General features: G+C 42.5%; 2 protein-coding genes across 2 annotated transcripts; one reads left to right on the top strand and one right to left on the bottom strand.

Moving 5' to 3' along the window:
- LOC8070824 (B3 domain-containing protein Os04g0386900) lies at positions 11415–12538 on the bottom strand. The gene is made up of 3 exons (XM_021463966.1): positions 12382–12538; positions 12086–12285; positions 11415–11958 (listed from the first exon to the last, which is right to left on the bottom strand). The coding sequence occupies exons 1-3, from the start codon at positions 12458–12460 to the stop codon at positions 11653–11655; spliced, it is 585 nt and encodes a 194-aa protein (XP_021319641.1). The 5' UTR covers positions 12461–12538; the 3' UTR covers positions 11415–11652.
- LOC8070825 (probable DNA primase large subunit) lies at positions 13212–18800 on the top strand. Its single transcript, XM_021462640.1, has 20 exons — positions 13212–13516; positions 13631–13692; positions 14094–14197; positions 14306–14387; positions 14480–14539; positions 14664–14718; positions 15189–15208; positions 15312–15395; positions 15478–15542; positions 15832–15880; positions 15963–16010; positions 16108–16197; positions 16274–16333; positions 16423–16482; positions 16719–16793; positions 16866–16951; positions 17275–17368; positions 17454–17561; positions 17668–17754; positions 18446–18800. The coding sequence occupies exons 1-19, from the start codon at positions 13360–13362 to the stop codon at positions 17704–17706; spliced, it is 1398 nt and encodes a 465-aa protein (XP_021318315.1). The 5' UTR covers positions 13212–13359; the 3' UTR covers positions 17707–17754; positions 18446–18800.

The following is a 27006-nucleotide window of genomic DNA, read 5'->3' on the forward strand; positions in this document are numbered from 1 at the left end:
GAGTATCACATTTGGTGACAATAGTAGAGGTGATGTAATTGGTCTTGGCAAGATTGCAATTTCAAATGATATGTCCATTTCCAATGTGATGCTAGTAGAGAGCTTGAACTTCAACATGCTATCAATTGCTCAATTGTAGAGGCTACAAGTATATATTTGGTATTGATGATGTTGAGGTGGTTAGTGTTGATGGATCAAATGTTGCTTTTAAGGGATTTAGATATGGCAATCTCTATCTTGTTGATTTCAACACAAGTAAAGCTCAATTGTCAACATGCTTGCTCTCCAAATCAAGCATGGGTTGGCTATGGCATAGAAGGCTTGGTCATGTTGGAATGAAGCAACTCAACAAGTTAGTGAAACATGATCTAGTTAGAGGCTTGAAGGATGTCACATTTGAAAAGGATAAGCTTTGTAGTGCATGTCAAGCCGGAAAGCAAGTTGGCAACACTCATCCAAAGAAGAGCATCATGAGTACTTGTAAGCCATTTGAGTTGTTGCATATGGATTTATTTGGGCCAACAACATACACTAGCATTGGAGGTAACAAATATGGATTTGTGATTGTGGATGATTTCACTAGATACACTTGGGTGGCATTTCTTAGTGACAAGAGTGATGATGCGACACGTTGTCCCGATCTTCACGACGTTGGAAGAACACCGATAACTAGCTGAAGAACAGCCGGATAACTTGCTGCAAGCTGCGATAACAAGTGCAACCTGGCAAATAAAACTCAAAGCCAACCACCGTCTTTAACCGGCAACCTAAATCGAGGATTCGCCCAACCACACTCTCAAAGAACCAACCAACAGAACCTACAATCAATCAAGGAATACCTTAAAGGGAGTAGGAGCACCAATTGGGAGCGGATGAAGCCGCCACCTATGTAATCCCGCGAGGAAATCACAAGAGCAAAGGGATAGAGATCACTCTCTGAATATTTGCTAGCACACATCTAAACAAAAAAAGGGGTTCTGTATTTCAATTATCAAAAGTCTTTGATTACAATAAGTCTTAGGGGGTATTTATACTAGCAACAGTCCTGCTAGATAGGTATGAAAACGAAATAGAGTTTCTGAGGGAAGGCAATGTGAAAGGTCCCCTCGAAATGGATTTCCGAAGTGGTTTCGCGTGACTGTTGGCCTCCAGAGCAGTTTCCAATAAACTGACCATAACTTTTTATTGGGAAGTCCAAATGATGAACCGTTTCTTGGGTGTGAAACTAGACTCAAAGAGCTTTCCGGAAATGTATGCCAACCAGCACGATACTTTGTAGATTGGTACAGGTTTACTTGGCAAGTTGTACCAACATTCTATCACGACACACTGTTGACCTTCTGAGCAGTCTGTACTAATTCTGGTCTGCAGGCAATATGGTGTATCCAAACTGGTCGCCACTAGATTCATTGGAAAGTAGACTCGACAAGCTTTCCAACAAGTCCTCATAAACCTTCATAGCTTTTGTGACTAAAACGTTATGAAGATTTCTTTGCACTGGTCCGTTTTTAACTTCCACTGGTCCGTTTTTTACTTCTTCTGGAACTTGCACTGGTCCGTTCTTCAGGTCCGATTCATCCTTCTCTTCTTCTATATACCTGAGTACAATCAAGGTACAACACTTAGGTAGTATATAATTCTTATTAATGTTAAAAATGAATCTGACAAAGTAGCGCGTGGACCTCTTGTTGTAGCTTCTTTGCACGACTACGTGTAATCGGTCCATCGATGACTTGGGCTGGTGTCGGTGTGGGTGAAACTTGAGTGGGTGTAGCTTGACTTGGAGCTTGTGACATCTTGCTTGGTAGCGTGGTCATATCAAGTGATGTATATGACATATTCAAGTTATTCATCAAAAGAATGCAAAATGAGTATGAAACCACCATCAAGAAAGTGAGAAGTGACAATGGAAGTGAATTCAAAATCACAAGAGTTGATGAGCTCTGTGATGAGTTAGGAATCAAGCATCAATTCTCGGCAAAGTATACACCACAATCCAATATGGCAAGATCAATGCTAAGTGAGTACAATATGAGTCACTCATTTTGGGCCGAAGCAATCAACATGGCATGCTTCTATAACAATAGACTCTATTGTCATCCATTCCTAGAGAAGACACCTTATGAGATATTGAATGGAAGAAAGCCCAATATATCATACTTTCGAGTATTTGGATGCAAATGCTACATATTGAGAAAAGGCACTAGATTGAGCAAGTTTGACAAGAAAGTTGATGAAGGCTTCTTGCTTGGTAACTCCACTTCAAGCAAAGCTTATAGAGTATGGAATTTGGGAAGTGGTCAACTTGAGGAAGTACATGATGTTGAATTTGATGAAACTCAAGGCTCTCAAGATGAAGAAGAGAACTTGGATGATGTGAGAGGCACACAATTGGCCGATGCAATGAAGAGAATGGAAATTGGTGATATTAGGCCAAGAGCGGTAATTGATGTTGAAGATGACAAAGATCAAGTGCTTCCTTCCTCTAATGTGCAAGCTAGTGGGTCTCATGACCAAATTCAAGCTAGTTCATCATCTCAAGTGCAAGATCAACAACATGAAGCTAGTACATCATCTAAATCAAGTAATCAACCAAGTGCAAATACTCCAACCAATAAATATTGCAAGAGATCATCTATTGGATTATATCATTGGTGATATATCAAGAGGTGTGCAAACTAGATCAAGATTGGCATCATTTTGTGAACATTTCTCATTTGTATCATCCATTGAACCAAAGAAGATAGAAGAAGAATTGAGAGATGTTGATTGGGTAAATGCTATGCATGAAGAGCTAAACAATTTTACTAGAAATCAAGTATGGGAGTTAGTAGAGAGGCCTAAGGATCATAATGTGATTGGAACCAAGTGGGTCTTTTGAAATAAACAAGATCAAGATGGGATAGTAATAAGGAACAAAGCAAGATTGGTAGCACAAGGTTACACACAAATTGAAGGTCTTGACTTCGGTGAAACATATGCCCTGGTTGCTAGATTGGAAGCAATTAGGATCTTGTTAGCCTATGCTTGTGCTCACAATATCAAGCTATATCAAATGGATGTGAAGAGTGCATTCTTGAACGGATACATAAATGAGGTGGTTTATGTTGAGCAACCTCCCGGTTTTGAAAATGACAAGAAGCCCAACCATGTTTATAAGTTGAAGAAAGCATTGTATGGTTTGAAACAAGCACCTAGAGCATGGTATGAGAGGTTAAGGGATTTCTTACTCTCTAAAGGGTTTATTATGGGTAAGGTTGACACCACTCTCTTCACTAAAAAGATAGGCAAGGACTTATTTGTGTTGCAAATCTATGTTGATGACATTATATTTGGTTCAACCAATCAAGAATTTTGTGAAGAGTTTGGAAAGATGATGGCAAAAGAATTTGAGATGTCCATGATTGGAGAGCTTAGTTACTTCCTTGGTCTTCAAATCAAGCAAATGAAGAATGGCACATTTGTAAGTCAAGGCAAGTACATCAAAGACATGCTCAAGAAGTTTGGCATGGATGATGCAAAGTCAATTAGCACACCTATGGGAACTAATGGAAACTTGGATATTGATGCTAGTGGCAACATGGTAGATCAAAAGTTATATTGGTCTATGTGGGGGTATAAACCCCTATACCCTCATGGGCCTATATGGGCCGCACCATCAGAGGTGGCTCGGCCCACAGGATGAAGACGTGCGGCGCACGACTGGTCGGCGTGCACCGCAAGGCTACAAGATTTTGTACCAAATAGGATACTTTACTTGTAACTCTGTCCCTTCACGATATATAAGGAGGGGCAGGGGTCCCCTAGAGGACAGATCATACATACGATTCTCTCAACACAAATCAATACAACCAGACGCAGGACGTAGGTATTACGCCAACTCGGCGGCCGAACCTGGATAAAAAGCTTGTCCGAGTCTTGCGTCACCATCGAGTTCGTAGTTTGCGCACCGTCTACCGATAAACTACTACCGTGGGTATACCCCAAGGTAGACTGCCGACCAGCTTTCGTCGACAGTCTATGACTGGAAGCCTACTCTATGTGACTGCATCAAGGCCGGATGTGATATTTAGTGTATGCATGTGTGCTAGATTTCAAGCTTCACTAAGAGAAAGTCATTTGAAGGCAACAAAAAGAATATTGAGGTACCTAAAGCATACACAAAATGTTGGATTGTGGTATCCCAAAGGAGCAAATTTTGAATTGATTGGTTATTCTGACTCTGATTATGTGGGATGTAAAGTTGAGAGAAAGAGCACATCAGGCACATGTCAATTATTAGGAAGATCTCTTGTGTCCTGGTCATCAAAGAAGCAAAATAGTGTAGCACTTTCAACTGCTGAAGCAGGATATATTTCAGCTGGTAGTTGTTGTGCTCAATTACTTTGGATGAAGGCTACTTTGAATGATTTTGGAATCAAGTTCAAACAAGTGTCATTGCTATGTGATAATGAGAGTGTCGTGAAGCTCACCAACAACCCAGTTCAACATTCAAGAACAAAGCATATAGATGTCCGTCATCATTTCATAAGAGATCATCAACAAAAAGGGGACATTTGTATTGAGAGTGTGGGCACCGAAGATCAACTTGCCGATATATTCACCAAGCCACTTGATGAGAAGAGGTTTTGCAAGCTAAGGAATGAATTGAACATATTGGATTTCTCAAATATGTGTTGATGCACCCCCCACTTATATGGCATGCCTCTCCTTCGAGCAAAGTAAGGTAAAATTGATTGGCATGTCATCCATCCTTTGCTAAGGATTTGTTTAGTGCATCTAGTCATTCCTCACATGTCCTAGGCTCATTCATAAAAATAAAATGAATTTAATGCTTGTATGGTACCACTATTGCTTCTTTGATTGAAATGATCTAGTGGCAGCATATGACATGTTTGTGGGCTTGCAATCCTAGTGTTCGATCTAGAAAATGAGCTATAAGTGTTTAACTCAACATTGTCAAGATAACCCTTGAAATGAGGTGTGAAAAAGCTTGTCATTGGATCAAACCGAGTTAAATATCTTAGGCAAGTAATTTAGATTGAACCAAATTTGGGAAAATGATCCTCACTTAACATGATTTCACACACAACCTATCTAAAATTTGAGCTCACCTTTTGTGGTCATCGATGACAAAGGGGGAGAAGTATTTCACAAAGATAGGTTTTGCTAAAAGAAGGGGATCAAATTATTTTGAAGCACACAAGTAGGGGGAGCAAGCTCACAAACTTGTATGTTGCATTTGGATGTGCATTACATATGTTTGCTTGCATAGCACATTTTTTTCTCTGATACTTGCTTGTGTGGTGTATGCTAGTTGTAAAATTGTTTGTTGAAATGAAATACTAGCATACATAGGATGGTAGTTAGTTGTGCCTTGCATGTTTTGTTTTTACAAGTGATACTAGAGCCTTGTTTATAACGTTGATCTCACGGGGTATCTAGTGTTTATGTTTGCAAGAGCTATCTAACTAACCATGGTACTAAGGATGGTGTTCAAATGCCAACTCCGATTGGTATCACGCTTCAAAGGTCCATTCTTTACACCTTAGCATCATTTGGTAGTCGTTGTCTCCTATGTTTCCTATATCTAAGCATATGTGCAAGCTTTCAAATCCAAACTCTTAGCACATATGTAGGGGGAGCCAATGCTACCAATTCGGGTTTATGAAACTTGTCTATATCCTTTACACATGGTAAAATGCTTGGGCAAGCAACATGAATCTAAAAAGATTTTATTGAATATCTTTGTGAAAAGGTTGTCATCAATTACCAAAAAGGGGGTGATTGAAAGCCCTAGTTGGGTTTTGGATAATTGATGAAACCTATGTGTACTACCTTTGTCATGAGTAAAATATAAATATAGGTTCGTACACTCCAAGTGATGGAGCTAGATGATGGTCATGATGATGGAGGTGATCAAAAGATGATATTCAAGTGCTCAAACTTGGAAAAGAAGATAAAAAATGGGCTCAAGGAAAAGGTATTTCTAATAGGGCCATTTTGTTTTGCCACTCAAGACACCAAGTGGGTGTGAGTGGATTTAGGATAGATAACCGTACTATAAAGAGGAGAAATCTTTAATTGCAATGGTTATCTAGTGCCACTAAGTATGAGACTCATTTGCATTTACCTATCACTTAGTGACGTTGTGAGCTGCATGAGAAAGCCTATAAAAATATTTGTGAAAAGCTAATTTAAATGACCAATTTATTTTGGAATATTTTGGTGAAGTTAGCTACTTGAAGAAGAGGTGCTCAAATTGATCATCCCTTTATTTCCTAGACAAAGTCACCATCCTGGCATTTCTCATTTTTGAACGAGAAATTCTCATATCTATTTTGTCTAGACAGAGACCCCATCCTGGCAATTCTCATTTCTGAACGAGAAATTCTCATATGTCTAGACAGAGACCTCATGTCGGCAATTCTGATTTTTGAACGAGAATTTCTCATAGTTATGTTGTCTAACCGAAGACCCATCTCGGCATTTCTCTCTTGTGAACGAGAAATTCTTATAAGGCTTCTTGAGTCGGCAATTGCCGTTTCTGTATGAGAATTTCTCATACAACTCAGATCCAGCTGGTGCGCTGTCGTCCGTTGGTTGGCGCACTAGCCTAGTGCTTGGAGGCCGTCGTTCGTTCGACCGTTTGAGGAGCTAAGGGACCCGCATGTCAGCCTGAAGAGAGAAAAGTGGCGTGTGACCGTTGCGTGGGGATGGTGCTGGCTGGCTGGTAGGTTTTAACTAGCGCCTCCCCCTTTCCTTTCCCCTCTCTCCGAACCAGAACAGAAGCACGCTCTCCTTCTCTCTCGCTTTAGTGAAACAAAGAACAGAGAAGAAAGTTCTCTCCCCTCTCCTCCCTCACTCCCAAGGATTTGTGCTCCATTCAAGTGAGAGAGCAAGCTCTAGAGATCGATTTGAGAGCTCCAAGATCTCCTCCCTCTCCTCTCCATTCCCATGGTTGGTTCTCTTTGGTGAGAGGACTTGAGGAAACCCTAGTGTTCATGCATCTGTGATTCATATTTGTGGCACTAGGTTGTGATTGCAATCGTTGATTTCTTATTACTCTTGGTGATTGTCGTCACCTAGACGGTTGGTGTTGGATTGATTAGTGAGGGGACTTGGTGATCGTATCCGCCCCCAATCAAGGTGAATTTGTGAGGGGTTGTTGTGGTTTCCCGGCGGAGTGCTAAATTCCAACTCTAGTGGATTGCTCGTGTCATTGAGATACCTCACTTGTGGTAGGTCCTTGCGGTGCTCGTGGTGAGCTTGGGTGTGGAATCCCAACTAACCGCCGGACCACGAAGTGTTGGTCGACACAACGGGGACTAGCGTGCCGACAAGCACGTGAACCTCGAGAGAAAAATATTGGTGTCAATATTGTGATTGGTATTCTCCCGGTGATTATATTGATATACATTGTGATTGGTTCATCCTCTACACATCGGTATAATTATCTCTTACCTATTTACTTTCTTGCAAATTAGTTGTAACTAGTAGATCCTAGTTTTAGCTAGTTGTAACTAGTTGTAGAGAGTAGTGACATAGCCAATGCTTGTGCCTAGAGATCATAGCAACTAGAATTTTTGGATAGGTGGCTTGCAGCCCTTGTAGAGCTAGAGCAAAATCGCTTTACGCCTTTTGTTATATTAATCCTTTGCTCTATTGCCTTGTAGAATTTTTAAATAGGCTATTCACCCCCCTCTATCCATATTAGGACCTTTCAGCCGTGCTTCTTCAGGACTCTTCCACCGCCTCCAAGGATACATATCCACCCTATGTTAAGGCCGGTTTGATTCAAGGGCCACGGTTCATCCCACCGGACTATATAAGGTAGACTACCCCTCAGAGGCATATCCTTTATTAGCTACATCCACATTAGAAATTAGGGTTTCATCAAGTAGAGAAGTAGAGGTCCCTCTAGATCTTCTAGTTCTAGTTCTTCTAGTTCGTCTTCTAGTTCTAGTTCTAGTTCTAGTTCATCTAGTTGAAGTTGTCTAGTTTATCGTCTAGTTCATCTAGTTGTAAACTAGAGAAGAGGCAGAGCGAAGAGGATAGAGCCAAGGAGGAGCCGGATCTGTCAGATCTTCCTCAACATTGTACATTTGCAATAGCCAGTTAATCTTTGGGCAATCTCTTGGTTCTTTAATTTTATAATTCCTAAGTTCTTCATTTAATTTTAGTATTTACCTTTAAGTTATTTATTGGATTCTCGCTTGCATCAGGTGCTCTAGTTCTTTGATACTCTAGAGTAGTAATTAATAGGTTAAGCATGACACTTAGTCTTGCAATTACCTAGAATTGCACCCAATCCGGCGGATTGTTGTGGTAGCCCTAGGATCATGACAGTCCTAACGGCTGATGTATCCCACAACATTCGGATCGGTGTTTGTAGGACTGTAGTCAGAACTTCCTAGCCCTCTTCTCATCTTTTTCTATGGTTAGTGTTCTGATGTCCCAAAATAAGTAACCCTAAAGTAAACCTTGATTCCTAGATCAATCTATAGAACTCTTAGGAAAATTCCTCTCTCCCTATAAAATCATATATATAGTTATCCTTGGCGATCTAAATCTCAACTAGTACACTTTGTGTTCCCCGTGGAAAATCGATATCTTGGAATACTCTCGGATGAAAGCTACATCGGTATCCATGCGCTTACGGATTTTTCTATTTGTGTTTAAAATACCCAACAATGATTCATTAATAGGGTACATGGTATTGGCTTTATCGGACCATGCACATTATCTTGATCTAGAGTCGCCTCATGATCACGTGTGTCTTCATTGCTGACTAACTCATCGGCCGAGGCACAACTGCTCTTCCAACCACCTATAGGGTTATGGGTCATGGAAGGAGATATCATATTTACATCCACTACTTGGCACATCTAGCGCATGAGGTCTTTTGTGATGTCCTCTCTAATTTTTGGTAACAACTCGTGTTTAGCTTGTTCTTTGATGGCTTCCAAATTGTTGGCATTTCTTAGCATCACCTTAGTTACTAGGCTGTCGTCCCTAGCAGCAATGCTAGAAATTCATGGGTTGGTATTTATGAAACTAATTAAACTCTTAAAAATAATATAGATATAGAAGGGAATCCGTAACCACACAGATTAAATACCATTGCAGCACTTCATTAGGAATATTCTAGGTATACTTATTTATATTTTATTCAGAGAGAAGCCAGGAGATATAGGCTTAGAGATGAACTTGTCAAATACGATTACTTATGAGAGAATCAATCACACAGTCACTTACTCTAGCAGGGGTTAGCGAATAAATTAATAGATAAATAATTGCAAGCATAAAGGATAACACTTGGAGATTAGAAATAGACTACTCATCATAATTGATAGGTAAATAGGAGATTAATCACGAGATTGAATTCCTATGCAGCTTCTAATTCATTAAGGCATTCATCTATTCTAGCACATACACAATCATGTATAGCATAATGACTCCTCATCTATGTAGAAGGAACATTACTAAGGAAGAAAAGGATCAGAGCAAGATCTCCCCCATAACTTAGCTCTACCAAACCTATCAAAGGACACAACGCGTCTGTCACATCCACGATCTACCATAAGACCCGGCCAATAGGGGGCATCCACAAGTAAACAACATCTAAGCACTATGCTTACATGTAATCTACCACTTAACCCACTCGAGATTTGGGCTAAGCGCTTTGCGAACATACACATAAACTCATTATCAATCATGACTATATCGAATATAAGAATATCGCAAATTAAGAACATAATCAATAGAAACATAATCAATTTAGAATAAAGTCATAGAGAAAGATACAAGATCATACCAAACTCTTGATGACGATGATCCAGAATCCTAAGCATAGCGCCTGAACTCTTCTAAAACCTATCTAGTCTAAACCTAATTAGAACTTGATGAACTAGAGTAGCTATTCTAATTCTCTAGTAGAGATAATCTCTAATCTCCAGCTTCTGGTTTATGGCTTCCACTAATGAGATTGCCCCAAACCCTAGGCTCCAGGCCTACTTATATAGCCCTCTTGAATGAACCATGGCGCTCGGATGAAACCGACTTGAGCCAACGATTATTATTGATCCTCAAAGGCGGTGGAATCATAATTTGTGGGACTCACTGTGATTTGCTGTTGTTAGAGGGTGAGTGCCCGAGGCACGAGGGTGGGCATCCTAGCCTAGTGCCAATTGGCCTCCCCGCTTGTTCCAGGAGGCTTCTGAGTCTTCTAGATTCTAGATTTTAATATTCACTGGTATGTTCCTTGTAAACCTAACATGTGTTCCATGAGGCTTCTAAGTCTTCTAGATTCTAGATTTTAATATTCACTGGTATATTCCTTGTAGAGCTGACATGTGGGTCTTTCTTGGTTCTTTTCTATTTAGTCCCTGTAAAAATAGATATTCATCAAAACTCATGAAAATTTGTCAGTTAAACCCCTAAGTCTATGGTGATATTTCAATTATACCTTTTTTAGTTATTTGTTGACCATTAAAAATGGTAGTTATCTACCGTCAACACACATCCACTTCATCACTTGTTGATTACTTCCTCTTTCTATACATGTCGTTGCAGTCGAGCTAATGCTTTCAACCACTGTAACTGGACACACCACGCACATTGTTTGTCTGCTTTGGGTAGGCTAGGACTTATGTGAGCACATCCTTTTTCCTAACCGAAGTTATCTCTGAAGACTCAAGGACTTCTTGCTTCCCTAAAATTTCTGTAAATAAATTGTCAGTTGTAGCTTTTGACCATTAAATTTGAGCACTTCCTACTGACCTATTGAGAGTACTCATAAATCTCTCATACAAGTACATGTGGTGGAGGAACATCGACCTAAGATATCTGAGGTCCTTAACCAAATGTAGAATGCGATGGACGGATATATCAAAGAAAGTCAGCGAGAAGTAGGCCTCAAGGAGACACATCACCTCAATCATCTTATTTTCAAGATCTTCCAGTGGTCGTTCATCTATGACTTCTGAGAGATTTCACAAAAAAATTTAGTTTGACTAATGTAGCACTTTCGTTTGTATTTGGTAATTATTGTCTAACCACGGATTAACTAGGCTCAACAAATTCGTCTCGCAAATTACAGGCAAAATCTGTAATTAGTTATTTTTTTATCTATATTTAATACTCGATACATATATCCAAAGATTTGATGTGATGGAGAATCTTAAAAAAAAATTTAGAAACGGGAGATACACAGAGACGAATATTATAGGCCTTATTTAGTTTTAAATTTTTTTTTTGCAAAATAGACATTGTAGCACTTTTGTTTGTATTTAACAAATATTGTCCAATCATGGACTAACTAGGCTAAAAAAATTCACTCGCAAATTACAGACAAACTGTGCAATTAGTTATTATTTTTATCTATATTTAATGGTCCATACATGTATCGTAAGTTTGATGCGACGGAAAATCTATATTTCTATCTATATTTAATGTTCCATACATGCGTCGATTTTTTTGCAAATTTTTTTTGAACTAAACAAGGTACAAGAAATTCTCAGCAATCATCAGGTTTCAGCTCTGCGCTGCACTCTGCACATCAATTAAGTCATAGTTTCAGGCCGCACTAACAGTGGCAAACAGACGGCCGCAAGACACGGGGGATACACAGTACAGCAGCCGTGGGGTGAGCTAATCGATGAGGATGGGGGTGGACGAGGTGTACCCGCCGGCGCGCTCCCGGATCTCCTCGGGGATGTGGGCGCGGAGCACCTGCACCCTGAACACCACGCCCTCCGGCTTGCCGTCGAGCAGCTCGAAGACGCACCCGTCGCCGAGCATGAGGCCGTTGTCCAGCGCGAAGCCCCGCCACCCGGCCTCCAGGCGCTGGATCTGCCGCCCCCCCGTGAACCGCATCTCCCAGGACCGGCCGTGCCGCGTCACCGTCGCCGGCACCGTGGTCGCCGGGAGGAACGGCGCCAGCGACCTGGGCACCACCTGCAGCAAGGCAAACCCAAGGAGTTTGTTTGGTCATGCTCATTCATGCATCACGTGGAAGCCTCTTGCGTGACTCTGTTTCAGCAAATGCAATGCAAGCACAAGAGCATATGAGTAGCAACAGTACCACTTGGAACGGCTGATTGACATGAGACTTGCAGAGGATGCATGTGAAGTATGGCCTCCCGAGAAGAGGGAGGACCCCGGGCTGCATGGCACACGGCGTCTCCGACATGGACAGCGGATCAGCTCCTCCGTCTGTAGGGCTCGCGCCGGCGCTGTGTCCGGCGGAGGACATCGCCACCGATTTGCCTTTGCTCATGACAACTGCAGTCGCAAATAAGGAAGATCTATGTCAGCTAGAGAATCACATTTTGCAGAGATTGGGTTTGGTCTTTGGGGCACAACTTTTTTTTTTTTTACCTTTCCTGGATGGACGACGGAGGGACTTGGAGGACTGATGAGTGAGGACGGATGAGAGGAGGAAGAACCATCCGTCCATGAGCTTTAGCTCACGAGATCACTGTGGCCAGAACAATCTGTCCGCTCAACCGGGCCTGTGGTGGGCCCAGCTGTCAGAACCCGCAGCAGGCCAGCACGCGAAACAACACGGCATTTGTTGGTTTGGGCCTTAGGGCGTGTTTAGATCTAAAAAGTTTATGAATTTTGATACTATATCATTTTTATTTTTATTTGACAAATATTATTCAATCATGAAGTAAGTAGGCTTAAAATATTCATCTCGTGATTTATAGGCGAACTGTACAATTAGTTTTTGTTTTCATCTATATTTAATGTTTTATACATTTGCCGCAAGATTTGATATTATGGGGAATCTTGAAAAGTTTTAGGTTTTTAGGTGATCTAAACAAGGCCTTAGTTCCTGATGACAACCCAAAATTTTGAAGACTATATCACATCGAATCTTTAAACACGTGCGTGAAGCATTAAATATAGACAAATATAAAAACTAATTACACAGTTTACTTGTAATTTGAGAGATAAATCTTTTGAACCTATAGAGTCTATGATTAGATAATATTTATCATATACAAACGAAAGTGTTACAATGCTCGTTTCTTCAAAAAAATTGGAACTAAACAAGGCCTTGTTTGTTCCAAAACAGCTTGGGCCTAATGTGGTAATCCCAAGCCCAAGCCCAACTGCCAAACAGCGCGCGTCGCGGCGGGAAAAGCAGGTCCTTTTCCCGCCAAAGCGCCCCAAACTTCCTTACTCCCGCCGCCCTGGCTCTCCCGCACTTCAGCTCCGCAACAAACCCCGCCTCCCGCCCGCGCCTGTCTCCGACGACGCCAGCGCACCGTCCGCAGAAGCCGACCCCGGCCGGGCGAGGATCCTGCTCCCCGCTCCAGACCCGCTGACCCGGGCAGCCACCGACGCCGCATGGAGATCGTGCGCTCACACCGGCAGGTCGCCGCCGCAGCTGCCGCAGCCGGCGGCGACGGCGGCGGCGCGGGGGCGCTGCCGACCTACAAGGCGGCGCCGCAGCTCGAGGTGCGGCTGGAGGAGTTCGAGCTCTTCGCCATCGACCGCCTCCGAGGTGCGGCCTCCCTGCCTCTTCCTATCCCGCGTGGCTTCCTTTCGTTACTTCCTCAATCTGCTGGCTAACGGTTGGAGTGCGACGCGTTTCGTTACACTGTCATGTGATGGGCAGTTCTCAAGGGGATTTCGGATGGACTCTCGCGGGGGAAGAGGCCCGAGGAGATGGAGAAACTGGTGAGCGATTCTCGCCTTTGCTGCTAATGATCTTTGGGGGGAAATTGTAGGATGGAAAACTATATTTGGAAGGATTTTGCTGGCAGGAGTAGGCGAAGGTTTCAGTGATTGTAGTCTTGTGTATGTGTAGGATCGACCTCTTTGTCTGAGTTTGATTTCACTACAGAATATGAGAAGTCGCTAACTTCGGATGTTAGCATGGTACTACTATCCGATATTCCAAATTTATTTTGATCATTGTCCATGCTTATGGGCTAATTTTTGTAGCTAGAACCTCGTCAGAATCATACTGAAGTAAGATAACATATGGAAGGTTTTGGAACCCTAGTATGGACTTAGCATCGCACTCTGGCATTAAATTTTGTGTTAATAGAAATGCCTTATTCTGTTCTGCACTTCAGGTCAGTGAATTGTGGAAGACATACATGAGGCACCAGGATCCTGCAGAGACTTTGAACAAGGATATAATATCACACTTTGTGCTCCGCCTAGTCTACTGCAGAACGTAAGCTTAATATCCGTATGTTTATCTTTGTTACACATTAACTATGGTAGTTCACTTGTGGTTCTTTTGACCAACTTAATGGAAAGCTGTATTTGATACAACACACAGGGAAGAATTGCGAAAGTGGTTTCTCTCCATGGAGACTGCACTTTTTCGGTATCGCTTTCGGCTTGAGAGTCCTGAATCACAGGTGACTTCCTGTCCATTTACAATAGAACTGACAATGTAAAACAATATGCATTTATGCTTTAACTGTTGCTTGTTGCACATCATCTGTTGCAGAGGATGCTTATGACTGAGTTTCAACTGCCATACAAAGCACTGCCACACTCAGAGTTTGAGGTATAGAGTTTGGCCTCTAATAGAACTGCTGAGGACTTGGATCTTCTTGCTTAACACTGTACAACTGCAGTGTTTGGCTTTTTCCTGTTTGCTTTGTGAAGTGATTTTCGTTTTCATGTTTTAGGCTGTGAAAGACAAGTTGAGCCAAGTTGCGCGTTCCATCGGTCAATCTGCAAATGGTAATCATTTGATATTACCACTATCTTTCACTCAATTTATGCAGAATGCTGTTCCAACTGGTTGTTAGTATCAGTTACAGAATAGGATGCTTCTCCATGATTCATATTTTTGTGCTTCGTGTAAGCAGTTATTGTAAGGTAGCTTTTATTTTTGCTATGCCGTTTCCCTTAAGTCAGCTGGATAGCTCAAAACTTTATAATAAAAGCAGGCTGTGAGCACTTGAATCCAGAAATTCCTTAGTTTTCTAAAAAGTCTAAGCGTTTAACACACTGAAACAGCAGATTTACCATTGTAAGTGAACTTCAGGTTAAAGGAAATGTATTGCAATTTGCAATGTATAGAACAGTCATTTGAAACTTCTACTGTGTTAAACTTGTCATCAACTTTCGTCTGTTCTTTTATTTTCTTTCATTATCTGCTTTTGTTTTACCGGAAGCTAAATTCATCCTTTACCTTTTCATTTTTGCAGTGGAGCATGTGTTCTTCAAGGTATGTACACTTACATGTTATAGCTCTTTATCTCTTTTCCATTTAAATCGTTTCTTCTTTGCAAAAAATAACTCCAAGTAAATCATATTGTAATCCAATTAAGGTACCTTTTGAAGAAGTTCCTGATCTTGTTGCCAGCCGCCGGGTATTTCTTTCAAAAGGCTATGCTTATGTGGCGATGAGCCAGGTTTGCTGTTACCATGAGAATAAAAAATTCAATTCTTGTTTTGGTTGGTGGCCTTTATGATCATAGCTATATAATTCTGTAGGTGGTTTCGCTAGTGGTTACTCAATTCCGCTGCAATATCTCAAAGGCACTTGCTTTAACAAACAGGTACATGGTGCACTAGTTTTACTTTGCTCAGTACCTATGGAACATTTTTTGGAAGCCTTCTTACTTAATTCTCTGTAGGAAATCTCTTGTGGCTTTAGATATAGTACCTATGCTATTTTTTGTGTGGAAATAATCAAATAATTTATCACATACTTGCAGAAAGATCATACTTTGAAGTTTCCAGTTCTTTCTTTCTATGACATTTATGAGCAGCAGTTGGCATTAAGCTCTAAACTCAGTGCTCACTGTTCATAGTAAGCTAATATATGTGTAATTTTTTAATGTACAGAAAATGGACAGCAACCATTAAAGAACAAGAAAAAGGCAGGTTGACTCCTGTGAGTACCAGAGTACCGCTTCCCTATCTTTCTTTCAGAACCATTTTTATATCCTCTGTGATGGCTAATTTTATTATGACAGATTGTCGAAGCATTAAGTAATGCATATTTTGGTCCTGATTACTCTCAGGTATGCTGTCTCACTCTCACCTATGCAGTTATGCCTTACTTTCCTGAGATTTAACTATCTTTTCCTCTAATGAATTGCTTGACTTGTTTTCATACAGCCAAAGGATACTGTTGACATATCTCTAAAGGATATTGACCAACTGGCTAAAAGTTCTTTCCCTCTTTGTATGCGGCATATGCTAGATAAGGTGAGGTAGCTTAAATGTTCCTGTAGATATACATACCTTGCAACCAGGTGTCTCAGTGTTTTCATCTATTTTGCAGTTGAGAGAAAATCACCATCTGAAGCATGGGGGTAGAATGCAGTTTGGTCTTTTTCTTAAGGTAATACTTGAATGAATTAGAGAAAAACTTAGATATATAGGTACCTAAAATTATGTCACATTAATTTACTTCTGGAAATTATGATCCAGGGTGCTGGACTAAAGTTGGAAGATGCTCTTGCATTTTGGAGGGCGGAATTTTCTCAGAAGGTACGTATATATTTTTTGACATGTACTGTGTCATGCAAACATTTAACAGAAACATGTTACAACATCATCACCTCTATATATTAGCAGTGCACACTGAGCTAATGTGATCCAAGATATGCAAAATTAAGCAGTTTTTTTTTTCTCAAGGAAATTAAACAGTAAATTTTCCCTGAGTTGAACACTCAAGTAATCACAATTTCTGTTGCCTCACTTATGTTGTATCTTCTTTGGGTAAGGTTGGTTCTGAGCGGTTTGACAAGGAATATGCCTATACCATCAGACATAATTATGGAAAAGAAGGAAAACGGACAGTAAGTCCCTCCTCCACGTGTTACTAGAAATTGCACCAGAATTATTACTTACTCTCACACATGCTGCTCCAGGATTACACACCATATTCATGTCAAAAGATCATTTCTGCAACACCTGGTGTTGGAGATCACCATGGATGCCCGTTTCGACATTTCGGGTACAATTTCACACTTAGTCTTCTATAGACGATTTCTATGTGCTTATTATTTAGATAGGTGCTCTGAACTTCCTGTTAGCAGTATTAGTTTGTATTTCCGATCTTCCCTCTTTTCATTAGATTACTCCTGAACTTTGAGGTGGAAGTAAGATCACATTTGGAAACCAGAAAATCTGAATGGAGCAAAAGGCCTCCAACTTCCAGTTTTTCTGACTAAAAAAATGATACCCAACAAAAAAAGAAGCTTAATGTACCAGAAAGAAGCCATATGTAATACCTGATGTTTGGTCCATGCATTTGCTTCTGCTTTACTGTATCTGCAGCGAAGAAAATTTGCGGGCAGCACTCAACAAAATGGGCGTTGGTGGGCATGCATTGGAAGAGATAATGGATAAAGTGAAGAACAGGCATTACCAGGTGTTGTACTTCATTGCCATTGGCTTAACCAAGCAATATGATATCCCTCAACTGACTAGTTTATCTGGCATAATGAAATATACAGCTAGCTTGCACATTAACCTTTGAGACCACACACGGTGTCTCCTGTGATTCTGGAATCAACCATCCAAATCAATATTTCAGTGAAAGCCAGAAAATTCTGCGAGCCAAAGTGAGTGCAGTAGTTTATTATACACTTGACTTTTTTTCTTATGCTCTGCTGGTTTTTATCAACATGAGTTAATGTTCCAATTTAACATGTGTGGCTCAATGCACAGAACCAAACAATGGAGAGCCAATCACAATCAGCAACCTAAATTGAATCGCAGCTGGAGAAACTATCCGTTTTCAAAAAAACTTACCAGGTCTTGACACCACTCAGCTTTTGCTCTACATTTTCTCTATCTTATCCACAACTTGTTCGTGACTTGATGCATTTCTAATGTGCAATGCTGAATAGAAGACATGCTGTGCTCCATTTTCTGTCTATGGCATATGTGATTTATACCTCTGCTGAATCTCTTTTGACTGCCAACATCTTGTGAGTTACACTGGTTAGACCGTTGAAGTCCTGGGGTCAAAGAAACCCGTCACATTCTTGTCAAAAAAAAAAAGAAACCCATCACCAGTCCGTGTTCAAAGCCTTGCATTCTTCTTAATGCTATGTCAGGGGCATCTTTCCTTTTAATTCCCTTTTCACTTCCAGCAGTTCTATTAGATATTCCCTTGTTCATTGGAACCATGTCACATCCATTCGACAAAATTTAGTTTCTGAATGATTGAAACTGCCCCAGAATAGTGTTTTACTTATTTATGTGTGATATTTTTGTTTCGCCCCATCCAAGGTTTCCCTTCATTACTGAATTTGCTTATATTAATGCATACAGCTCTGAACTTTAAGGGGACTTTTATTTAATGTGTGTGACCTTGTGTGTCCCTGTTAGTTTTTAATTGATTTGCTGTGTCTAAAACAGTGTAATTTCTATACATCCATTTTTTTCTATCAAACATGTGAGTTGGTATAAGCCCACTAATAATCTTTTGGTCAAACAGCAGGTAACACTGAAGCAAAATTCATCCTTGATGCCAATTATGTTATCATTACTGGTTGACAATTATTGCTTGTTGCTCCCTGGTGTTTCCAAATTCCAGCTGCTGGCTTGGCCTAGAAAGAAAACCTCCAGGCTCCAGCTGCGAGCTGTCATACCCTACAAGTGATGGCACCACACTCTACACTAGAATAGAAGTGTTACCTAGTGCTGCGAACAGCAGCAGGTCAAGGCTGTACATGTAATTCTCGAAAGTACCATAAGTGAATATTCTGAATTTAATGTAGGATCAGCTGTGCTGTGCTGTTATGTTATTGTCAAACTCTGAGTAGATGATAATTCTTTACTTCTGATTCTGCCCATGTATTATCTTTTTAAAATGACTGCAAAAGCTTTGCCATAATTTTATTAGAAAAAAAGAGGTTGGTCCAGTTTTTAAGAGAAGACCGCACCTAAAAATATTAAAACTACGAGATGAAAAGCTACTCACCAAACAACTAAAAACAACTCAACACATGTTAGCAATCAACTAGATAAGACAGCTAAAAAACTCTTTACAAAACACTAACATCATTGGCAAGACCACCGATCGTAGGTTGACCCAAACAACATAGATGATTGCTATTAAAACAACATAGATGATTGCTATTATGCAACTAAGGAGAAAAACTACCAGCTCCGAGTCTTGGGTCGCGTGGATAGTTCGCTAGCTCATGCAGACCGTCTCTTTGCGCCACATCGAGCTACCAACACTCTTACTACCTTGTTCGTGTCGTAATGGACTGTACACTTATCTTCGCGAACCGTCCATAAGAGCACTCAAAACCACAAACCCCTGCGTAACCCCTATCTTGGCCTAGCGGACAGTTTGTACCCATTGGCAGACCACTCGTCTAAGGACAACCTGAGTGTGTAAACACCTAAGTAATTGACACATAGACACCAGTCATTCTAGACTATGTGCATGCCTCTACGGCTCTACATGACTTCCCCAAGTCTAAATGCAGGCTTTAGTGGGAATCATATCCTATTAATAACTTTCTCACCCTATGCATCGTGGAAAGTTTCACTTAGGAGCACGTATCTACATCATCCCTTTCTCCTTATGATCCAACTTAGGATGTGATCCAACTTATCTAAGTTAATCATGCACACCTAACTCTATGGACCTCTTACGCATATCCAACCCCTTAACATCTATTGCCCTCAATCACATCCCCCTCTCAACCTATGCAGGACTTCTATTCTAGGTTGAGACGGGGAATGTTCACCTCTTTTTGTGCATTCATGGGGACCTTACGGAATGCAAAATAGATTTCGATGGTCGATGCACACAAGAGAAACTAAAAATAGAAAGAAAAGAAGAATAAAAAATCTCCAAGTTCTGGCTCAAATCAACTTTTATGGCTTACTTCATAATGTCAACTCCAACTGCACCATTTTGGTCCCAAATTGGGTGATAGAAGAAGTGGTTTGTCATTAAAGAGAGGGTGCCACACGAGCAGCCTTAGAATTCCCTCGCAACACTATGACATCTCTACCAAGTGAAGTCATCAACGTGGCATGCTTTCCCCATGATATGCACTAGGAACTATCCTTACAGATGTGAAAGCCCTGATCTAGATGTGATAGGGAGCTCATGACAAAAAAAATATTGAAGGAACAAAGGCGACTTTGGCCAAAAGAGACTTTGGGGAAGACTTTGTCGGTCGGAGACCATTCTAGAATGAAGTCCCATGATCTAGTTGAGTGAAGCCTTCGACGTACATAGTCTCGATCATCCAGTGAGACCACTCCAGAATGAAGTCCCATGATGGGCAACAGCCGGTGGAGGCTTCAAATGAAAAAACTAATATGCCCTAGAATATTGTCGGTGTCTGGACACGTGATCCAGACACTCAACGAGTAACGAGTCTATGTGTCCTTAACCCAGATGGTGATGCAAGAAGAACACGAAGGATTTATACTGGTTCGGGCTAACGTCGCCCTACGTCCAATGAGGGGATTGGATCCTGTATTATCTTGCACCTGAAAGTGCTTGTAGTAGGGGTTACAAGCTAGCTGCAAGAGAGGGAAGCTGTCCTAAGTCTCAGCTTGAGGGATGTCGAGTGTTGTGCTTGAACTGGTGAGTGTGTTGATCGTGTTCCACTTGACTCTAGTTGGTGCCTTGCCTCCCCTTTTATAGCCCCATGGGGAGGTGAGGCTTACATGTGTAAGTTTTATTTACATCTCCTGGTGCACTGAAGGGTTACGGTGTCGGGACTGCAGTCATTGGCCATCGCGTCCTTAAGGTAACGACAACAGCATGGTTGTCCCTATTGATCATGTCGTCGAGCCCTGTTCTGGGTCGTGGCGATCCTTTCTAAGGCCTCGTCCCCCGTCCTTTGCTAAGGAATAGTGACTACCTGAGTATGGCAACAGTGACATGAGTTAACATCTCCCATCTCTTCTTCTGTCGAGCCGTACCCACAGTGGCGTGGGTAAGGTGTTACAGGGACAGGAGTTGTTGGAATAGTGGGGGTCATCTCCTACCGCAGCATAGGAAGAAGTATGGACCGCGTTGTGTCAACGGTACGGTCGTCGTACGTGAGAAGCCTGGCACTAAGACCGGGGCACGGGCGGGGCGTTAATTTGCGCTCGAGGCTAGGGCTCGGGCGAGTCGCTAATTGCGCTAGATTCCAGGGCTCGGGCGAGTCGCTACTTGCGCTCGAGGCTAGGGCTCGGGCGAGTCGCTAATTGCGCTCGAGGCCAGGGCTCGGGCGAGTCGCTAATTGCGCTCGAGGCTAGGGCTCGGGCGAGTCTCTACTCGCACTCGAGGCTAGGGCTCGGGCGGGTCGCTACTTGCGCTCGAGGCCAGAGCTCGGGCGAGTCGCTACTTGCGCTCGAAGCCAGGGCTCGGGCGAGCCGCTTGTTATCTCATTAGTCCGGGCATTCCTACTGAGCCGGGGAGAAGTGGATGTTGTTGATCCTAAGGTATTCTTTTTCCGCTTTTATCTCTCTTAGTTAATTAGGGTATCCCGGTTTATGGTATCCGACAAATATTCTAGAAGTTTGTACAAAAATTTTGTAAAGGGAAGGAGTAAAAAGGTAAAGGTATGGCTCCAAGCACTATACAGGGCGAGTGATAATGAAATAGAGACAGCATGATGTTATTTTAATCCATAATTATCACTCTATTTTTAATTTGTTGAGTTTTCATAACTCAACAATCATCAATGTGTCATGCCTTCTCCATGATGTAGCTGAGCAGATCCATCTAAGAACTATATTAACAGATGCTCCATATCTAGATGTGACAGAGTTCTGGTAATGAAATGAGCCCATGATGGCATTTTAAACCTTCGTTATCATTCCATTTATGTTGAGTTTTCATAACTCAATAATCATCAGTGTGGTGTGCTTTTCCATAATGCAGCTAAACTATCCATCAGAGAACCGTCCTAGTATAATATACATACATGGAATCGCTAGATCTAAATATGATGGAAGATCTAGATGTCACTAACCTAGAGTCAAGAGTTGCCGCCATCTAGCACAAAAGTTGCTATGAGCCTTGTAAAGGCAAAAAGGGTGAGAACCTTGAAAAAGAGAAGCGGGGGAGGAAGGAAAGAAACTCCTCATCCCCACCATCCACTACTATAGAAAAAACTTATGCAAGCCATCTTGAAAATAGCCTTGGAGCTGAGCGAGATTTTAAACCACCTTTGTTAATGTCTAGGATTAACCGAGACGGTTACAATCAACCGCCTAGCAAAATCTATTTACCGAGGCAGTTAAAAGATAACCGTCTCGTAAAATCTATTAACCAAGGCTAGCCTTATAAGAGGCTCGCCTCCAAAAATGTCTCCATTTTTGGAGGCAAACTTCTTAAATGGTCCATCTTGGAAAAAATGATCGCGGCCCAGACAAGGCCCGATAAGTGCGACTGAAAGACCTAGTTTGGTTTTAGAGTACTAACCTCTATACTAAGTGTGTGTAGACTTAATGAGGTTGGTACATGCCAAGTAATGGAGCAAGTGATGATCATGGTGATGATGGTGATGACGACAAGATGATCAAGTGCTCAACTTGGAAAAGAAGAAAGAGAAAAATAAAACCCTATGGAGATCAAGGCAAAGATATTGCTTATGATTTTAGTTTTGGTGATCAAGACACCATAGAGAGTGTGATCATATTTAGGATAGATAGTCGTACTATAAAGAGGGGAATTCTTTGGCCAAGCGGTTATGGAGTGCCACTAGGTGTCATTGTTCATGTGCATGCATTTAGAACCTAGTAAAGCTAACTTAACTCCTTCGAAGAAAATGGTTGTGAAAATGCTAGCACACCTGCACATGTTGGTACACACATGGTGATGTTGGCTGTGGGCACACTTTGAGAAGGTGGTGGAGTTTGAAGGGTAGAGAGGGGTTTGGGTTCCTCTCTCGGCGCTTTTGAGAAAATGAAATGCATATTTTCCATTGCGCCGGTGGAAAGTTTGGAGAAGTGTCGCCAGAGTGTTTCTCACTAAAAAACACTCACCGGACGCTCTGACCAGAGGCATCAGACGCTGAGCCTACGCATCTGGTGTGCTATCAGTCTTTGGCGAAGTTAACAGCGAGCATCGGACGCTCAGCATCGGACGCAGACTAGACACTGTTCGCGTGTCCGATGAAGGTTGATGTCAGCAAGAAAGTTACGAGTGTTTCTGACTGAGAGCACTGGACGCTCAGGAGAGAGTCCAGTGGTTGCGTCTGGTGACCCCGCGCGTTTGACAACCTCTCTGCGTACGTGTCCAGTGTGTATCGGACGCGTCCAGTGCCTACTTGACCGTGTCCGGTAGTTTAAATATGACTGTTAGAGATCGATGCACGTGATTCAAAAGGTTGACACGTGGCAGTCTTCTGAGCACCGGACGCAGGATTTGAGGGTCTTGTGGCTCACAATTTGTGCGTCCGGTGGTCCCGATTTTTGCCCAGTGAAAGAGCCAACGGCTCTATTTGTTTGAGGGGCTTATAAATAGTTGTTGGCCAGCTTGGGGTTCACTCTCTTGGTATTCTAGCATATTTGACATCCTTGTGAGACTAAGCAAACGCCTCCCACTCATCTCCTTCATAGATTAACCCTCTTTGTGAGATTGGGAGTGATTCCAAGTGCATTTTCTTGAGTGATTGCATCTAGTGGCACTTGGGGATTGATTTAGCTACAATTTTTTTGTTACTCTTGGTGGTTGCTACCACCTAGACAGTTTGGAGCAGCGGAGGAGCATTGGCACAAGTTGGTGATTGTTCGTGGGCATCTCCCGATGATTGTGAGGGGTTTTGTGCCTACCCCAGCGGAGAGCCAAAGGCAACTTTAGTGGATTGCGTGTGTCATTGAGCTACCTCACTTGTGGGTAGGTTCTTGCGGTGTCCTAGTGAGGACGAGGTTCGTGCTACACCTCTTAACTGCCGAATCACCAAGTGTTGGTCGACACAACGAGGACGTAGCGTGCCGGCAAGCACGTGAACCTCAGGAGAAAATTGTGTGTCTCCATTGTGATTATTTGATTGGCGTTCTCCCGGTGCTTGATTGTTCATATATTGGTGATTGGTTCATCCCCTACACGGCGGTATAAATATCTCACCATATCCTTTTACTTACCGCAAAGTAGTGTAATTAGTTTAGTTGCTTACTTTGTCTTGTGTAGTATAGTTCCCTAGTATAGCTTGTAGTAACATAGCTCTTGTGTTCCTAGTGATCATATCAACTAGAATTATTGGATAGGTGGCTTGTAAACACCTTATTAGAGCTAGAGCAAAGAGCTTGGTTTTATTATTTACTAACCTCTTGCTCTAGTGAGTTTTGTAGAATTCTTAAATAGGCTATTCAACCCCCTCTAGCCATATTAAGACATTTCAGCGACCAAGTATGAAATAACAGGCTAAGGTTTCCCAATTTAGTAGCAAATAAACCCACTCCCTGGTTTCCTCTTCTCTCCCTCCCGAGCTACCTCGCTCCCTCCATCTCCCACCCAACTGAGCGAGCGGTGCGGGCAATAGGGGGTCACACCTCCCTCCCAAGCAGCACGGGTCGTGCCTCCCTCCCTCCCGAGTAGCGCGGCCACATCCTCCTCCTCCGACGCCATGGCATGCTGTGTGCGGCCGCCTCCTCCTCCTCCGACATGGATGCACGACCCCCTCCTCTGGTAGCAGTGCCCCTCCCTCCCCTCCGGCGTGGCACCTCTCCCTCCCTCTCTCAGGCCCCTCAACAACAGAGATAGTGAGGTGGGCCTGCCGCCTCAGTGCCGACGGCGTGTGCAGTGGGGCCAAGTCCCCTCCAACGAGGTGGTGGATCTGGCTCTAGCATGGTGGATCCAACGACGAGGAGCCCGGATCCGGCGATGGAGGCTAGATCTAGCGGTGGGCGGCCAAATCCCGATGATGCGTGCGGTCCGCGCGTGGATGTAGGCACCGATGAGCAACTATGGCGGTAGCAGCGCATGGATGGGCTTGGCGGGCCTATGGATGGTCTCGCAGGGCTTATCCACAGGTTTTCCTTTTTTTATTTGATTTACTAAAGCAGGTGTCGAACCACCTCGAAAAAGATCTTATTTACCGTGACCTTTCCACCAAGGCGGTTGAGTTTTCTGCAGTGCATGGTAGAAACTATAAGGCCACTATCACCGCTGAGTTTCATAGTATGGTTATCGAGACTGTCCAGCTTTTGTGTTAGTAACAGCTGACAATCCAAATAAAAATTGATGAAATTATTTCTCTCTTTTCATAATTAACCTACCTAGTCATCAAATCCATTGATGTGTCATATTATTAAGGTCTTGTTTGGATGTAGTTGGACTCACATCAATCCACATGTGTGTTGAGGTGGATTGGAGTGAAATTTGAACTAAATTCTACACCAATCCACACCAACACATATGGATTGAAGTGAATCCGAGAACATCCAAACAAGACCTAAATACAAAGGAAATCCAGATGAAATCCCCACTGAAAGCATCCTGATTTTTGCTGTAAACATCCGAAGTTGCCATAGGAGTAAAACATATAACACGTACACATCGTACGTAGTACATGAAGCGTAGATCATACACACCACACCGACAAAGTAATAACTACATAAATCATGGATTAGTAAGTACTATTGGTATATATTTTTAACTGATATAACTGGGCACTCCCGACCTTGCTCCGGGATCATGCAGCTACAGCGCAGCGCGGTCAGTAGTACATCCGCCAGTCCTCGGCCATGCGCTCGCGCCGGAGCCGCTCCTGCACCCTCGATATGTACAAGGACGCCCGGCTGTCGACGTCGACGTCGGCGTCGCTGCCGAGACCGCCGCCGCCGGGCACCACGCCGCTTCCGACAACCTCCATGGCGACCACGGTCGACGGCGGTGGTGCCGGCATCGACCACACCGTGGTGGTGGAGGGCTGCTTCGCCTTGCTGACGGCCTGCTGCGCCGCCGGCGCGGCGGGTGCCACCTGCGCCGGTTTCCGGGGGTAGAAGGGTATCGTCGTCGCCTTGTGCTTCATGCCCCTGACACGCTTGTAGAAGCCGATGTCCATTGCTTCCTTTCCTTGCACACACGGGAGCCGCGAGCTGCTGCTGTGTTATTAGGCTATAGACTGTGTGTGAGCCTGTGTGAGGTACTGAGGTGGTGTGTAGGCTCCGGGCATCATGTTCCTGACTATTTATAGCACTTTTCTACTACTAGTACCATGGAAATGATCTGTGCACACACAGCGTGCCACGTCTACCATGGACATGTCGCTCACAGAGTCGAGGTAGCTAGTAGGCCGGAATAGTGGCCAGTCCAGGACCAATATAATTCTGAATCCTATTGATCTCTATTCCATATGTCTGATGCTCCAATCTTTTAGCTAGTGCTGTACATATCCAGCAAAACTTTGTGAAATGGTACGGAGAATTTCATGCATATAATATATGAAGATAGGCCCTCTACATTTGTAAACGATTATTCCAAACGTTAATGATGTATATACTCATGCATGTTGTTGTTGATGATGATGATGCATGCACTAGTACACAGAACCACTATACATGCGGTTCCCAATCCCTTTTCACAGGCGGATTGGAGAACCGCCTGCGCTGGGTGCCTGTGGAAATCAAGAGATTCCACATGCGGGTAACTTAGAACCGTCTATAGAAATAGATTTCTACAGGCGGTTCAGCTATGCAACCCGCCTGTAGAAATGAACTTTCTACAGGCGGTTCTCATTATGTAACCGCCTGTGTTAAAAATTTTAAATCTCCCGCCCAAATCTAAATATTCCCACCAGACCCTTTTTTTCATTTTATATTTTAATATGTACATACAACATATATATATATACACGTAATATTCAAACTACTGAAGCCTAGAGATCATGTAAACCATTGCAACATGCAATTCATTTATATACACTGTTACTTTACATAAGGTTACATTAATTATAAACATGATCACACATCAAGTTTTTTCTGTTACATGCATTAGAGGTTTCACCTCTGAAACCTCTGCTCTAATAACCGGATCGAGTTAGCTTAAGCCTACTAATCTCCCTTAGCGCTCCGTATTCAGGCTTTGCT

Source organism: Sorghum bicolor, chromosome 6 (genome assembly GCF_000003195.3).
Source record: "Sorghum bicolor cultivar BTx623 chromosome 6, Sorghum_bicolor_NCBIv3, whole genome shotgun sequence".
Lineage (NCBI taxonomy): Eukaryota > Viridiplantae > Streptophyta > Magnoliopsida > Poales > Poaceae > Sorghum > Sorghum bicolor.